The sequence below is a fragment of the Podarcis gaigeae genome (assembly GCF_964106915.1).
Source record: "Podarcis gaigeae genome assembly, chromosome: 12".
NCBI lineage: Eukaryota > Metazoa > Chordata > Lepidosauria > Squamata > Lacertidae > Podarcis > Podarcis gaigeae.
In genome coordinates this window covers 21,829,452-21,846,698 of record NC_139688.1, presented here as the reverse complement: position 1 = coordinate 21,846,698, position 17,247 = coordinate 21,829,452, and the positions used below count along the sequence as shown (strand labels likewise).

At 44.8% G+C, this 17,247-nt stretch overlaps 1 protein-coding gene across 1 annotated transcript in view; it reads left to right on the top strand.

The window, feature by feature from the left end:
- The first annotated feature begins 1,379 nt into the window (after window positions 1–1,379).
- Window positions 1,380–17,247, top strand: part of MYO3A (myosin IIIA) — a 105,659-nt gene continuing 89,791 nt past the window's right edge. The window contains exons 1-3 of the mRNA XM_083704604.1: window positions 1,380–1,809; window positions 6,732–6,914; window positions 8,526–8,660. Of these exons, the coding sequence (XP_083560730.1) occupies window positions 6,747–6,914; window positions 8,526–8,660 (303 nt within the window). The 5' untranslated portion in view covers window positions 1,380–1,809; window positions 6,732–6,746. The remainder of the gene's footprint in view (window positions 1,810–6,731; window positions 6,915–8,525; window positions 8,661–17,247) is intronic.

The following is a 17,247-nucleotide window of genomic DNA, read 5'->3' as shown; positions in this document are numbered from 1 at the left end:
GCAAAACCTGGGTAAACATGTAAGTTTTTAAGAGATGTCTGGAGATCCCCACTGTCTCCCTCTCATGAATTATCTGAGAGAGAGCATTCCAGAGGATGGGTGCTGTTGAAATGACCCCAGCAGGGTCTCATCAGAAGATATCAATCATCAGCTTGGTCTGTACCATGGAAAATATGCCAGCAGATATATCTTCTAGGTGTGCCGCTCCCAATTTGTTTAGGGCTTTAAATGTCAACAACAAAACCTTGAACTTGACTGAGTAGCTAATAGGCAGCGAGATTTTTCAGCATGGTGTAATGTCTGTAAAGTGAGTTAATGGGAACTTACTCTATGGTATGATCTGAGGGACCAATTGGCCTGCCAGAGAGTCCAATTTGGCCCAGAGGCCATTTTCCCCAAACCACACTGACCTGTCGAACAGCTGTCATCACTGGGTGACATCAGCTGATGGGCAGGGTTCAGTTCTCATGGGCACGGCTTCGCCAGCCCTTTCCTTGTGCCAGTGAAGCAGACCAGTGGCGTAGCGTGGGGGGTGCAGGGGGCCCGGCCGCACCAGGAGCAACATCTGGGGGTTAGGGGGCCAAATCCACGGGTTAGGGGGCGCAAATTACTTGCCTTGCCCCGGGTGCTGACAACCCACGCTACGCCACTGAAGCAGACACTTTCCCCCACCTCTGTGGGTCAACTTTGACAGGTGGGCAGGATCACCCACCTATAGTGACATCAGGTGAGTGACCCCCCACCTACCACCTCTCAAAATTGGCCCAAGAATGTGGGATGTGGCCGGGCCGGGCCAAAAATATTCCTCGCCCCTTCTCTGTTTCCTAGGCCACTCAGTGTGTAGTGGTTAGAATATCTGACTAAGAAGATCAGAGTTCGAATCCCTGTGTTGCCCTGAAGCACAGTGGGTGACCCTGGGGCAGTGGCCGTCTCTCAAGCTAACCTTCCTCAGGGTTTGTTGGGAGGACAAACCATGGCATGCAGGTGTGCGCCGTCTGCAGCTTTCCAGAGTGAAGGTAGGATATGAAGAAATTGTTTGCTTAGGGTTTCAGCCTGAAAAGCCCCTTCCCAGAGTCCTGGCTTTCTGCTTCGGGTTATCAAAATATATGGGCATCCTATATGGGCATCCTTCTTTAGCCCGGCTGCAGACAGCAGCAGCAGCAGCACCTGCCGTTCACGTCCACAACGAGGAAGAAAAAGGACTATCCACACGGGGAGGGGCTGATCTGCTGCTACTAATGCAAAGCTTATTGCTTGTCTCTCCTAACGCCAGGTGGCTGCTATCCAGGCCACCAGGAGGAGGAGGGCAGGCGGCGGATTTTATTTTACTTTTTTTTTTTTTAAGGAGAAGAACAATCTGTTGCATGTCTCATTGGAAAGAGTGCGAGGGGCGTGCGGTGGTGGGGACTGAGATGGGTGTCTCCCTTATGGATGCCTGGAAAATAGGAGGAGGACAAGGAGGAGGGCGAGAGCCTGCTCGCGTGGCCTTCTGTTGACCCCCGGGGTAAAGCATCCGCTGTAGGGCAGGCGAAGGGTCAGGATCCGACGGGCGGAACCCCTGGACAGTTGCCTGCTCCGCCGGAGCAACCTGATCTGGCCATCTGGAGCAAGGAGAGCTGAGCGCCGCTGGCGCCGGGATCTCTGCCTTCCCGCCCTGATTCTCTGCGGGCGCCGCTGGATGGGCCGAGCTACCCGCGGGCAGAGGGAGCTGGTGGCCGCGCAGGACTCGAACCCGCGCCCGAACCTCTCTCCAGCGGTGCAGGAAGAGTCGCGTGGGGCTCCTGTCTCCGCCCTGCACCACCAGGCAAGGTAAGCCCCCTCGCTCCCCAGGGTGGTGTCGAGAAGATGGGGAAGGTTGGGGGCAGAGGAGCAGCTGAGCGCGCGCGATGGGGAGGAAGATCGCCCTTGCGGGGAGCGTGTAGGATTCCGCGCAAGGAGCGCGCGTTTACCAGAACGGCGAGCTGTGTGCCCTGCTGCTCGTTGAGGCAGCAAGGGATGTGCTGCGTGTTATCTCCCCACCATAGGTGCCGGCGCCTTGGGTGCTCGGCACCCACAGAATTCCCCACGAAGGGGCCGGGCACCCACAAATTTTGGCGCCAGGGCCATGTACGCTGCATGGCACCCACGGCCCCGGGCACCCACGGTCTTGGGGCCAAACTGGCACTCCTGCTCCCCACCACCGCCAATCCCCGGTTATCAGACTGAACTGAAACTCATGGCGCGTACTTGCTGGGGAGCAAGCTGCATAGGATCGGGCTGCGTGCGTAGGCAGCAATCCTAAACCGATTGTGGGAGTAAAGTAAGATAAATGGACTTCATTGGGGTTTGTGCAACTGAGTCTTCCGGGTGTTTTACTCGGTCCCCTTTGTTCTATCGGGCTGCCTCCCTAGTAAACGAAAGAGTTGCAGCTATAAAGCTGCAAATAAAACGTTTTAAGTGTGTTGTAAGATGAAAGTAAGTGAGTTTGTTCACTGGCTGCAAATGCCCATGGTCGGAAACTTGGCAGTAGCCTCGGTTTGGTATCAGTGTGAAGTGTCGTGAATCCTAGTGACATCATAGTAATAGCAAAATATTAATTTTAAAAGCATGAGTAGCTAATGCATGTGTTGATTTGTCACTTGTACATGTGGACTACACATGACAAGAAGCAGGATCCAATTGCAGATGCAATTTCTCTCTTGCCCCATGTGCAAACACAGACCTCTTACAGGCTGTAATGAGATATGGTCAGCTGCTGCATAGAAGGGAACCTGTTGCATATGATGTGGCCTTGAGTCCCATCGATTTCAATGAAGTGTGCTTCCAAGTCAGTGTGCTGAGTGTCGCAGGTGTGGCGCCTTCAGCTTCTGCACTTTTCACACCTCTGCGCATCACAACTTTGTCTAGTCTAGAGGTCCACGAGTGGTTTGACCATGAGAACATGTAGTATGCAGTAGGCAATGCTACAAATATATATTGACAACTGCCATTATCCTAACTTTATATTGTTTACCTTTTTCTAGCTGTCTAAACTCACTGCCCATATTGGTGCTGTTATAAGTAAGCGCAGCTTTTGTGTTAATCTAGCCTGTTCTGGAGGGTCTATAGATGCCTTGTTCTTAACTGGCTTTGGGGAAACTAATCATGTTATGTACTGGTATGTGCACTTGGAGGTGTAACAGTGTTTTAATGCCCGGAGCCTTTCCTTTCCTTGACCAGGTTATCTGATACTCTTCCTTAATTTCTAACTTGGATATCAGTACTCAGATAAAGCAAGCAATTCTTGGGTTACGGGTGACCCAGTTCTTTGGCCACCGATGCTTTGTTGTTGTCAGCTCTGACAAATAGACTTGAGCAAAGGTATTGATTTTTATGACACTTGTAAATGTTCATTGGCTTGTAATAGGAAAATTAAAAGGTGCTTAGACTTGGGGATCTGGCTTGCTCTTCAGAAATGTTCACTGGGCATCCACTTGTTGAAAAATCACTTTGGGTTTTCGTTCTGTTTTGCTGCGTTTCTTAAATTTAGTGCTGCTAAGAGGAAAGTAAACGTGAGTTTGTTCATGGACTACTGATGCCTAACCCCTGCTTAGCCATGCACAAATATGGGCACCATACAGAATGATAGCAGCTGCATCTCCTATATCAGTGCTTTCCAACCTTTGGTCCCCAGCTGTTTTGGGACTACAATTCCCATCATCCATGACCACTGGGCTTGCTAGGTAGGGATGATGGGAGTTGTAGTCCAAAAAACAGCTGGAGACCCAAGGCGGGGGAACACTGTCCAATACTATTTACAAATCCTTAGTTCTTAGAGTAGGGGGAGAGGAGTCTTTTTTTCTTAATTTGCCCTCATTCCCTGGGGGAAACAGTTGAGAGCCACATGCCACTCGGCCCTGAGCCAAAAAAAGGTGGGGCCACTCCCCCCCCCAATTTATTTATTGAATGTATGCAGGCTGCTCCCCATTTGTGTGGGGGTTGCGTTCTGGGTCATTGCGCATGCGAGTTGTTTGTAAGGCTGTCCCACCCCTGTCCCGTCCCCTTCCAGGGCCCAAAATAAAGCATGTGTTAGTGGTCGTGCATCAATTGTCAGACGTGAGCAAAATGGCCGCCGCTTGTATACCAACCTCCCTCCAAAGGAGCCCAAGGTGGCAAACCTGTCACTACTAAAATAATACAATTAAAACTTAAAAACAGTAAAAAAAACCAACCACCAACCTTCTCAAAAAAAAAATATTTTATTTTTATTTATTAAATTTGTGTACTGTCCTTCATCTGAAGATCCCAGGGCAGTTTGCAGCCTAAAAATACAAGATAAGAATGCAAAATACGTAATAAAAACAAGGACAAAACAAAACTATAACCTTCCCCCCAAAAATAAACCACACGCATCTAAAATAAGGTTACCAGACATCCCCATTTCCTGGGGACAGTCCCTGGATTTACAAATCAGTCCCCATACAAGATCCATTGAAGTTGAAAAGTGTCCCCAGAATCATTGAAAAAGAATCTGGTGACCTTAATCTAAAAGGATATAAGATGTTAAATAGCCAAAGGGGAACATTTTTGCCTGGGGGAAAAGGAAGACTCAGGTAATTATAGACTGGTGAGCTTGACACTGATACCAGGAAAGGTCCTAGAACAGATAATTCGACAGTCGGTCTGTGAGCATTTAGAAAAGGATGCTGTGATTACTAAGACCCAACATGGGTTTCTCAAAAATAAATCATCCCAGACCATTCTGATTTCTTTTTCTTTCTTTCTTTTTTTGGAATTACAAACTTAGTGGATCAGGGAAATGCTGTGGACACAGTGTATCTTGATTTCAGTAAGGCTTTTAACAAAGGCCTCCATGATATTCTTGTGAAGGTAACTGTTAGGTGGATTTGACTGACCGAACCCAAAGAGATTAATGGTTCCTTGTCAAGTGGCAAGTGGGGTGCCGCAAGGTTCTGCCCTGGGCCCGTTGTTGTTCAATGTCTTTATAAATGACTTGGATGAAGGAACTGAGAGGATGCTCATCAAATTTGCAGATGACACCAAACTGGGAGAGGTAGCCAATGCTGCAGAAGACAGAATCAGAATTCAAAATGACCTTAATGTATTGGAGAACTGGGCGCAAGCTAACAAAATGAATTTCAATAGGGACAAATGAAAGGTTCTGCACCTAGACAGTAAGAACCAGATGCACAAATATAGGATGGGCGACACCTGGCTTACTGGCAGTACATTTGAAAAGGATCTAGGGGTATCGGTAGACCACAAGCTTAACATGACTCAACAGTGTGATGCAGTAGCAGCAAAAAAAAAGCTAATGCTATTCTAGGCTGCATCAACCGAAGTCTTGTGTCCAGATCAAGGGAAGTAACAGTACCACTCTATTCTGCCTTAGTCAGACCACAGTTTTGAATACTGTGTCCAGTTCTGGGCACCACAATTCAAGAAGGATGTTGAGAAACTGGAACATGTGCAGAGGAGGGCAACCAAGATGATCAAGGGTCTGGAAAGTAAGCCTTATGAGGAGCACTTGAAAGAGCTGGGTATGTTTAGCCTGAAAAAGAGGAGACTGAGAAGAGATATGATAACCATTTTCAAATATCTTAAGGGCTGTCACATGAAAGAGCATGCTTGTTTTCTCCTGCTCTGGAAGGTAGGACTCAAACCAATGGCTTCAAGTCACAAGAAAGGAGATTCCGACTAAAATTCCGGAAAAACTTTCTGACAGTAAGAGCTGTTCGGCAGTGGAACAGACTCCCACAAGAGGTGGTGGACTCTCCTTCCTTGGAGGTTTTTAAGTTGGATGGCCATCTGCCATGGATGCTTTAGGGAAGTTTTTAATGTCTGATGCTGTACTGTTTTTAATATTCAGTTGGAAGCCGCCCAGAGTGGCTGGGGAAACCCAGCCAGATGGGCAGGGTATAAATAATAAATAATAAATTATTATTATTATTATTATTATTATTATTATTATTATTATTATTAGCTGAGATTCCTGCATTACGGGGGGGGGGGTTGGACTAGATGACCCATGGGTCCCTTCCAACTCAAAGATTCTATGATTGCAGAAATGTCCCGTTCTTGTGTTGCCACCCTCTGTACCTCTCATGGAGGAGGCACATGACCAAAGCTTTAGAAACTCCTGGAATAAATAATTTACTCTCAAAACTAATCATTTCAGGGTTGCCAGGGACAGGTCCTTCAGCCATCACATGTCTGGGCAAAGAGATGTTTTTAAATTCCTCTGAAAAGTTAATAGCGAGGGAGGCTGACACATCTCACCCAGGGAGGGCATTTCAGAAACAGGGAATCTGCCAACTGCTTTTGGCTCGTCAGAGTCCTCTGTTGAAATCAGTGAAGAGGTGAGATTTGAACTGACTACCTGGCTGACCTCTAAGCCACTATACCAGAAGTGGCCATCGTGGTGCCCTCCAAGCTCCCATCATTCCCAGCCAGTATATGATTGTGAAGGTTGTAGTCCAACCATATCCAGAAGACAACATAATGGCTACCTCTGTACTACGTGGTCCTAGTGTTGTCTTGGCACTATCATGTGAATTTTGCCCCAGATAGCTAAGATTTTAAAATTATGTCTCTTACTCCTTTTGAAACTTTTTTTATTACAAATACTTCTTGGTAAAAATTAATTTTGAAACATAGTGAGATGTATAAACACATTTCTGTTCAGTTCCCTCTGTAATTGGGATGACTGTTCTCAGTGATGGTTTCAATGCAGAATTCTTTTTTCCCACCAGGAGTTGCCATTTGAGATGCTGCCCTTAACTGGCAAAACGATCATATTTGACAGCTTTCCTGATCCTTCAGACACCTGGGAAATAGTTGAGACGATTGGCAAAGGAACATATGGCAAGGTTTTCAAGGTGTTCAACAAGAAAAATGGGAGCAAAGCTGCAGTCAAAATCTTGGATCCAGTTCACGTAAGTTTACTTTTTGAATTGAGACACAGCAGAGACTGTTGTAGCTTTAAGAACTATGTTTTATTCACACATTTACACCTTCAATCTGCATGGAGGAGTCCAGATCTTACAGCATGTTCATTTCAAGAGGGTATTGTTCCCCACAGCAGTGCAGCACTGGCGTCAAAGTCATCTCCCCGAGCTAGCCTTCAGCCATCCTGCCCAAGATGGAGCCCACTGTTGGTTCTCCCCCGTCATCTTCCCAGCACACCTTGCTAAAGATTCTTTTCCTGTCACCCCACAACCTTCTATCTGCCCAGGCCCAAGATTCCTCCTAAATGGGTCACCAACACCTTTGCTCATGTTAATGTATCTCTGGAAGAAAGCTTACCCTGTATTTTTCCACTGGCCTCCAGTCTTCCATTCAATACAGCAAATACTCAAAATCCTACCATTTATTAATTTATAGTGTTTAGGTGAGTGTCCTCCATCTAAAACAATATATTCATTGCCTTTATTGGCTAGCTTATTTTTCCTCTGTTGTTTCATAAATTTGCCACAAAGCCCTTGTGTTCTTGAAATGCTGGCTGCTGTTTGAGAAAGGTGGGGTGTCAGGTGCCAACTGATCCATAGTTTCTGCTTCATGGACTGTGAATGTAATGCCCTCATCTGTGGAAGTCTGACCGCATAGATTATATCGCTTCCTTAAACTGAAGGAATCCTGAGTGTCTGAAGAGGGAGCCATTGCAATAAACAAGGTGCTTGAAAATTTCCATCTTTCTTTGAGAACACTGCACTGGATTGAACTGAAGAAATGAAATAACTAACGGGGGGAAAGCCAAGCAACTGCTATCAATTTACTTTTTTTTCTGACTTAACTTCTTTTTCTAAATGCTTCTTGATTTTTACAGCGGTTTTAAGATATGTGAAATATAAAGAGAGGACGTTCTTAGCAAAACTAAGAATATGTGAGTTGGAACTCAAGGAGACCCCCCTTTTATAGCCTGCGATGTGGAAAAACAGGAATAATGCTATCAGTATCCAACTATTGATATCCAGTTGTTTTATGGGCTACAGTTTCTATAAAAACCTCCATCCTGGCTCCTAAAGGGACTTTGCAACAAATGCACTAAGCCTTACTTCCTAGGATCAGAAACCTGGTGCCCTCCACGTGTCATAAGACTACAACTCCCAGCATTCCTACCAATTGGCCATGCTGGTCTGGGACTGATGGGAGTTGGGTACAGTATTCAGAGGGCCACAGGTCTCCCATCCCAGCTATATACACACTTACCAGGAAATAAGTCTCATTGAACTCAGTGGGGCTTACTTAGAGCAGACGTGTACAGGATTGGACTGGGGAAAAGCCCCTAGAAGTGTTGAGTTCAGGTTATACTTTTTCTCAGACTTCAGATACTTATGGCTAGAAACCTTTCCCCCAATTTCTCTTTTAATCTTTCAGTATTTTCTCAAAAGACCAATTTGTTTTCAGATTCTATGCAGTGCAAAACCTTTTGACTGTACATCAATAAGTATACCTAATAAGTATATTATTACATGTTGTCCGTAAAACATGTTCACAAGGTGTTCCATTAACTCACTGTTTCTTTGGCTTTCCATCCATGTTACTAGGACATTGATGAGGAAATTGAAGCAGAGTACAACATTTTGAAAGCTCTTTCTGACCATCCAAATGTAGTCAAGTTCTATGGACTGTACTACAAGAAAGATGTGAAGGATGGAGACCAGCTGTGGCTGGTTCTGGAGGTAGGAGCTTTGCTTATTGGTTGGTTTTTGTTCTCCTTCTGGTTTTTAAGTGACCACCCCAACAGGGGTGACCACCCCAACATTGAGTGAGTACGCTCAATGTCATTACTAAAGAGTTTTTAGTGTCACAGGGTATTATTCTAATTGCACTTACTAGATATCAGAAGTAGACTGTGTGGCACCCTTAAAATGTCATTGGACTGCCACTCCCATCAGTCCTAGACAGTATAGCCAATAGTCAGGGAGGATGGGAGTTGTAGTCCAAAACATCTGGAAGATGCCATGTTGTTTACACCTGAGATACTACATCCAATTGACTTTCAGGACCCATCATATCCCAATAGCCTAAGGCATGCCTTAGGAGTCTCTGGTACCACTCCCTCTGTGATCATTTGTGTTTATGATGGCTTTTAGATGGTTTTATACAGTGGTACCTCAGGTAAAGTACTTAATTTGTTCCGGAGGTCTGTTCTTAACCTGAAACTGTTCTTAACTTGAAGCACCACTTTAGCTAATGGGTCCTCCCGCTGCTGCCATGCCACTGCTGCGTGATTTCTGTTCTCATTCTGAAGCAAAGTTCTTAACCCAAGGTACTATTTCTGGGTTAGTGGAGTCTGTAACCTGAAGCATCTGTAACCTGAAGTGTCTGTAACCCGAGGTACCACTGTATGTACTGCTTATAGCCAGAGCCAGCTCACAGACAAGGTGGGGTGAAACAGTCACCTCAGGCAATGGAAATACAAGAGGCAGCATCCTGCCCATCCTACCACTTCTGTTGCTGGAGAAACTCTGCTTTGCCACTGGTCTCCCCTGCACCCCTAAGTGGCAAAGCTCTCTAGAATGCCTCCCCTCTCTCACCAAGTCAGTGAGAGAGGAGGCATTCTCCCACCCAGCTTTGCCACCTGGTGGGATGGGAGATTCAGCCAGGGCTTCTCTTTAAGGAAAGGCCCTTGCTAAATCTTGCTTCCTACCATCTTATGGCAAGGCTTTGGAAGGGCTTTTCCTTGAAGGGAAGCCCTTGCAGAGCCTCACCTTTCTTTTTTCATGACAGCAGAGAAGCCCAGTTCACAGTGAGAAGAATGCAGCAGATCAATGCAGCCCTGTAAGCTTAGGGCAAGCCCAGTGCCTTCTTAAGAAGCACTCTGGGGAGGACCAACAGACTTAAGGAAAATATTCTGGCCTGTTCCAGGCATCGGCTGATCTCATGTGAGATAAAGATTAAGTGACTGGGCACCTCAGATCTTGGGGGGAGAACCTAGAAATGCCAGAGTTTGCCGGCAGCTCTGCTTGTCATCTTCATGCCTCGCTATTGAAGTACAGCCAAGGAAAGACTGTTTATGCTTTGTTTTGAGCACCTAAGCTGCTATTTAATGTGACAGTAGTAGTGTCTTGATTTGGCCCTGCAAGTCAGCTGTTAATCTGCAGCAGCATCCATAGTCATCTTCCTGCAGAAACCCCCATTTTCAATGAATGAGAGTTATACAGTAGCTCCATTGACTTGCAGGGGTGGGGGAGGGGCAGCTCCCCCCCCAAAAATCAAGTAAATAAATAAAAATACTTAACTAACTGACTAACTGTGTCACAGAAAACTCGGTTCTGCACCCCCCCCATAATAACTGTCCCCCCCAGTAAATCCTGGCTATGCCTATGTTGACTTTGGAAAACAATTGCTAGACATTTAGGGAAGTCTCTGAAGGGTGGGCGTATTAACGCCCACAATTTTACTTACTACATTATTGTTGGGGAGCAAGTGAGGCCAGCAGCAAAATGTTGCGCTTCGGTTTTAGATGCCGGCCATGCCCTTTACCCGGGTATTCCATTCCATTCTTCCTCCTCCCCCATTTTCTGTCACACACACAGCTGCAAGAGTCAGCATTCCAGGGCCACTGAGCATGCTCAGTCCCCACTAGGATGTTTTGAGGAGAGTTCCCCCTCCCTCTTAGGGTTTATTCCCCCTGTGTTTTTTGTTTGTTTGTTTTTTTCCAAATTATTTCTTCAATATTTTGGCTTCCTGTGAGCTTTTTTGCTGCTTCCCTCTCGTTCATGGATGGTGCTGTTTTGTCTGCATCGACACTCATAGCTTGAACCCTGAGAATGGAGAGCATTAAATAGGATGATTCATCTTTGTAGTTCAGCTGCAGGCTTGCCCTGATAAGTGTTGCGTTATGAATTCTTCCTTGCAGCAGTCCTTGAAGTTAATTAATAATGCTAACCACACACACTACTAATCCCAAAGAATAATTATCATGGAGGATTATTGTGATCCAGTTGGCAGCAGTGTTTGCTAATTTAAAGCCCTGCCTGAAGTGATACTAAGTTATATTATTCGGCTTTGATCTCTCCCCCCGCTCTCTTTTAAGAGTTAACATCAAGCGTTTGCATTTTGTTCCCATTTAATTCTGCAGGAGAGATGTATAAATATTAAAATTTAACTGTAAAATCCTCAGTAGGCCTGTACTTTATCAGTTGTGAGTTTGGTTTTTATCAAAATAAATGGAACAAATGTTCTGTGAGGAATTAACAATGGGCTACAGGGATGTTTGAACACTATTTGATATGCAGAGACATCTAAATATTTGCATAGCTGAAACTGTGCTTCAGATCTCACAAGCCAGTTTATAGAGGCCACAGAGTGTTCCTTCCTTGCGATTTTTTTAGAATATGTGTGTGGAGTCAGAATTGATTTAGATTATGGGAAGGATCATGCAAACCACCTTGGTTCTTATTATGTGGCCAACATCACTGTGTAAACTTGTGTGCTTCATTTGGAGCAGTGAATAATCCCTGGTTATATAAGGATGTTTTTCCACCAAGTTCTGTGACTCGCTTCCTACCCATCCTGCAAGTTTTCTACTCCACACTTCGCCAACCTGATCATGGATGATAGGAGTTGTGGTTCAAAATATCTGGAGCACACTTGGTTGGAGAATTCAGTTATAGTCTTTTCCCCTTTCCCCTTGAACTTGGTAACTAAAACCTTCGGCTGCCTATAAAACAGAACAGTGAAAAGTGGTCCTTCTCAGAATAGAAACCCCCAATTCATAAGCTCCCACAGTTGTCTGTAAAATAAAGTGGTTAAGAAGAAGGGTTTCTCTGAAGTCTGTCCCAGTCGACTTATTGAATATTAATTGCAGAAGTGGTTTTACTGCTTTTATAGTACGTATTCTACCTCGTTATATGCTGCTTCGATAGCTTCTGGCTGTGAAGCAGTTTATACATCTGCAAAATACTGTAAATAAATGGTGGCGCTCGCAGCCTGTGGCAAGCCAGGCATGGAAGTATAGGAAGATCCCATTGGCCCATCTTGTTTGTTGTTGTTGTTTAGTCGTTTAGTCGTGTCCGACTCTTCGTGACCCCATGGACCAGAGCACGCCAGGCACTCCTGTCTTCCACTGCCTCCCGCAGTTTGGTCAGACTCATGTTTGTAGTTTCAAGAACACTGTCCAACCATCTCGTCCTCTGTCGTCCCCTTCTCCTTGTGCCCTCCATCTTTCTCAACATCAGGGTCTTTTCCAGGGAGTCTTCTCTTCTCATGCGGTGGCCAAAGTATTGGAGCCTCAGCTTCACGATCTGTCCTTCCAGTGAGCACTCAGGGCTGATTTCCTTAAGAATGGAGAGGTTTGATCTTCTTGCAGTCCATGGGACTCTCAAGAGTCTCCTGCAGCACCATAATTCAAAAGCATAAATTCTTCGGCGATCAGCCTTCTTTATGGTCCAGCTCTCTTTATGGCCCATCTAGCTCAGTATTTTCTGACTAGAGCTCTCCAGGATTTCATTCTCTGTTCTCTCCTAGCCCTGTCTGGAGATTGATCCCAAGACCTTCTGCCTGAAAAGCAGGTGCTTTGCCCCTGAGCTATTCCCCTTCCCCAAGATGTATAGGTATAGGTATAGGTATAGGTATAGGTATAGGTATAGGTATAGGTATAGGTATAGGTATATGTACGAAAGAGCCATCACATGTTGCTTCTGTTCAATCTCAACCCTGTTTGGGATAGTGTGCAAAACAGTCCAGATCTATGAAGACCAAAGGTAACAGCAGCCTCCTTCAACTATTTCTCAATTCATGAGACTTGCCAGAGAGCAGAAGCTGGTATATGTCATACAGAAAGCAGCCTTAGTTTTCCCCATCTGCTTCATATTATCAAGTCCACCTAATGGAAACAGGTGACTTTGCTGTAAGTAAGTAAGTTAGTAAGTAAATATCTGTTCTTTTACTTAAAATCAAGAGTTCTGCCCACCCCACCTCTTGTATTTCCTATAAATGCTTGCTTGCATTTTGCACTGCATTTCCTTCTGTCCACCTCTACCTACTACATTTCCTTGTACATCTCCTTCCTTGGCCTAATCAGTTGTGCCACCGCCTGTGTGGAAACAATAGCCCAATAACAATGTGTACAAAAAGCAGGCTACTTGAACCCACTTTATCGATAATGACGAAATGGTTCACTAAGGAACCCTTATGCCTGCTCACTGCAATAGCGCTGAAAATAGCGCTGCTTTGCTTTTGGCTGCATGCTCCAATTATACTACATAATATATTGTCTTTCAAAAGAAGCTGTGTATGGGAAATAAATGTGCGAGCCAATATAAGAGAGCCTTTTCCTACTCTTCAGACCTGGGTATTTTTCCATGCTGCCCTGTATAATTGCTCCTTTCAATCCAGCTCTGCCGTCTTTGATCCATTACGGCTCTAAACTAGCCTTGATTTAGCCATTTCTAATAATGAGCCGCGTAATGCCTCTTTTTTTACTTCCCAATTACAGTAATTCTGCTCTTTTAAAATTATGTCCCCCTTTCTCTGCAAGATCAAAGATTTGTGACTACTAGTAGGCTTTAGAATACTGAGGTCTGGTAAATACTTGTAATTTTCTGGGGGAAATTACATATTACAATCCCTTGCTTGAGCAGACTGTGGGCATAAATTGTTGCCTACCCTGGGGTACAGAACAAAGGCCGGCTTTCCTAACACTTTGTTTTCATCATCATGTAGAAAAGCAAAAAGCCAGATGAAAGTTCAGGTACGAGTTCTCAGGTATCTGCATCACTAGTGTCAAGATTTGATTTATGTCCAGAGTCAGCTCTTTGAGAATCAGTCTTTTCGTCCCAAAGAACTCTGGGTTCAGCCAGGTTTGATCTTGTGTCTGGATCTGAAGCCACTGAGTGAAAAAGGAAGCTCCATTCTCTCTTCCCCTTCATCACTTATTATGGGGAGTCAAAACAGCTCTAGCCTTCCCCCTTCCTTTTGGACAGAAGTGGATGAAATGTGCAGGCATGATCATATATTCTGAGGGAGGTGGTGAAGCCTGCCATATTTCAGAGTGATAGCTCACTAGTGCAGACCTTACAGTTTTGGGTTACGAAAAATAGAAATAATTTGACCTCCCCTAATACTATGTGGAAGGGACACGGGTGGCGCTGTGGGTTAAACCACAGAGCCTAGGACTTGCTGATCAGAAGGTCAGCAGTTCAAATCCCCACTATGGGGTGAGCTCCCATTGCTCGGTCCCTGTTCCTGCCAACCTAGCAGTTCGAAAGCACGTCAAAATGCAAGTAGATAAATAGGTACCGCTCCGGCGGGAAGATAAACGGTGTTTCCGTGCACTGCTCTGGTTCGCCAGAAGCGGCTTAGTCATGCTGGCCACATGACCCGGAAGTTGTACGCCGGCTCCCTTGGCCAATAAAGCGAGATGAGCGCCGCAACCCCAGAGTCGGCCACAACTGGACCTAATGGTCAGGGGTCCCTTTACCTTTAATGCTATGTGGGCTATTGATCTAAAAAAATTGAGAGAGGTAAGAAAGCTGGCAGATCAGACCTATTTGTCTGCATACGTTTTTGTGTCAGGAATTCTTAAAATATACAAAGGGGACTTTTTTGGCTCCATGGCCCAGAACCATATCAGCATCGGCCAAATTTGGTGGGTGGGTAGGTCACATGAAGTGACAATGACATCATACGCAAGATGCTGCTAAACAGGATCCCCCCCCCCCATAATATTAGCACTATCGAATGGTATCCCTTGCTAAAGCAATGAGGGAGAGGCTCTCTTTTAGCAGTTGAGCCCCAGGCACACTCCTTCCAGATTCAGGGAGGGGTTTGCATAACATTTCCAGCTAAAGCGAAGGCAAAATTTTAGCAGGGGAATTTCCATGGAATTTCCTGCTAAAATGATGGAGAAAGGTCTCTGTTTTAGAAGGCGACTACAGTGTGTCAGGAAAGGGTTTGCAAGGAATCTTGCCATACTGAGCTTGCCATCAGCTGATGGGTGGGGCTTAAAATCCCTGCTCAGTTTGGCTGAGCTCCTCCGTTCCATGCTGGGAAGAGGGGCCTGCAGTCAACACAGGATTTAGCTCTGTCCTCACACCCTTCAGATGACATCATAAATGACATCAGCTAGTGGGTTGGGGTGGGCTTGGGTTGTGGAAAATGGCCACAATCGAGACCTGACAGTTGCAGTGGACTAATTTTCTCACTTGACCAAAAGTTCTAGATTCAGATAGGTAGCCGTCATGTTGGTCTGATGCACTCGAAATATATGGGGGGGGGGAATAAATTGTCCAGTAGCACCTTAGAGACCAACTAAGTTTGTTCTTGGTATAAGCTTTCGTGTGCATGCACACTTCTTCAGATACACTGAAACAGAAGTGACCAGACCCTTATATATAGTGGGAGGGTGAGGTGGGGTTTTTCTCAGGAAGGTGATCAGTTGTAATTTGGTTGTAATCAGTTGTAATCACTAAACTGCAAACTATGGAGAGACCTGGTCTTAATAGAGATATTGGATTCCTGTCTCATTACATATGCTAATCCTCTGCATGCTATCCCTTGCTTTTTCTTGTAGGACTAAATGCAGTCGTTAACAGTTCTCAACAGGTTTACCATACCCATTGAGTCAATCACCCATCTCCTACTACCCTCCTGAGAAAAACCCCACCCCACCCTCCCACTATATATAAGGGTCTGTTGACTTCTGTTTCAGTGTATCTGAAGAAGTGTGCATGCACACGAAAGCCTATACCAAGAACAAACTTAGTTGGTCTCTAAGGTGCTACTCGACAATTTTTTATATATATTTTCACCAAAAGTATTTCCCATAAGCTTGATTTTGCTTTTCACAAAAGATGGAAAAGACTGCATTACTTATTTTATTTTATTTTATTTTATTTATTATTGGTGTGTGCGTTGAGAGAACAGCACACAGCATTTTTTGGTGGGGTGTCTGCTTCAACATGGGGGAAAACTTTTAGGGAGCTCCTCTCAGGTAAGCCCCGAAACACTATCAGCAGCAATATTTGAATCAGTGTGTTGATGAGTTGCTAATTCAGTGTTATATTTTTATTGCTTGTGTTCTGGTGTTTATATATGTTTGTTGTGCATTACACTGAACTCCTTTGGAAAAAGGATAATTTATAAATATCTTAAATAGATAAAATTCAACATGTTCTGAATTTATATGTATATATAAATGTATACATTAATGCTACAGTGAGAGATGAGATGATGAGCAACAATTTAAAAAGACCCCTTTGCTGAAAATGTTGTAAGGAGTGGTCAGACTAAATTTGCATATTTTCATGTGCTAATACAAATGCAAATTCTAATGCTGGCCGTAAGAAGATTGGACTTTTTAAAAAAAATGTCTTGGCAAATGTATGCAAGGTCTATGATGTACCCGGTAGTTTAGCCTAGAATCCTTGAATCATCTTTCAAAGTTACAACTTGAGCTACACAAGATGACTGGTCTCTTTTTCTTTAATTCAGTCCCTGGATACGGCCTCTAACTACTTCTCAGTGGGAACCTCTGGAAGGATTGAACAGCTGAATAGAGATCCAAACAGCATACATTTGATCCAATTTAAAGCACATGACATTTCCCACAAAGAAGAGTTTGAGGGTGCTGGGAACTTTAGGTAGAAATCAACATCAAGCTATGTTATGTTATGTTATGTCTGGGCAAGCATTTCAACTTGCCAGATGGAATGACCCCCCACCCCTGCCTCTCATCCCCCCAAGTGCTGATCTATGGGTTTTCCTGACCCCTTGAGCTAATTTTGGGGAGTGTGTGTGGAGGGGGGAACCCCTTTGAGCAACATCTAGAGGGCTACAGCCATCTTACAGGTTACAAGCTGGATAACTCTGGCAACTATAAAGCTCACCTTGGTTTTGAGATGGGCAGCTCCTGAAGTTTGTTTGTAAGCCGAGCTTGGGAGAACATCCCCACCGCTTCTAGTGTGAGAAATTGTGACTTGGTAAGTGGCTGTCAGTTTTCAGCCATCTGATTTGCACACAGAAGGTCACAGGTTCAATCTGCAACATCTGTAGAAAGGGCTAGGAGAAGCTTCTGCCTGAAATCCTATAGAGCGGCTCTTAGCATGGATAATATAAGCTAGATGGGTGAATAGTCTGATTTGGCATAAGGCAGTTTCCTCTCTTCTTATGTCTGATCCTCAGTACTTGTTCCTCTTCCCACGTCCCTCCGGTATAAAGAAAAATTATTGCTTTATGGGTCTCATCTTCCTTGCCTGTCTAGCATAGCTCAGTGATGGGCTAATTGAGAAGCAAGTGACCAAATGATTTTTTTTTATTTTT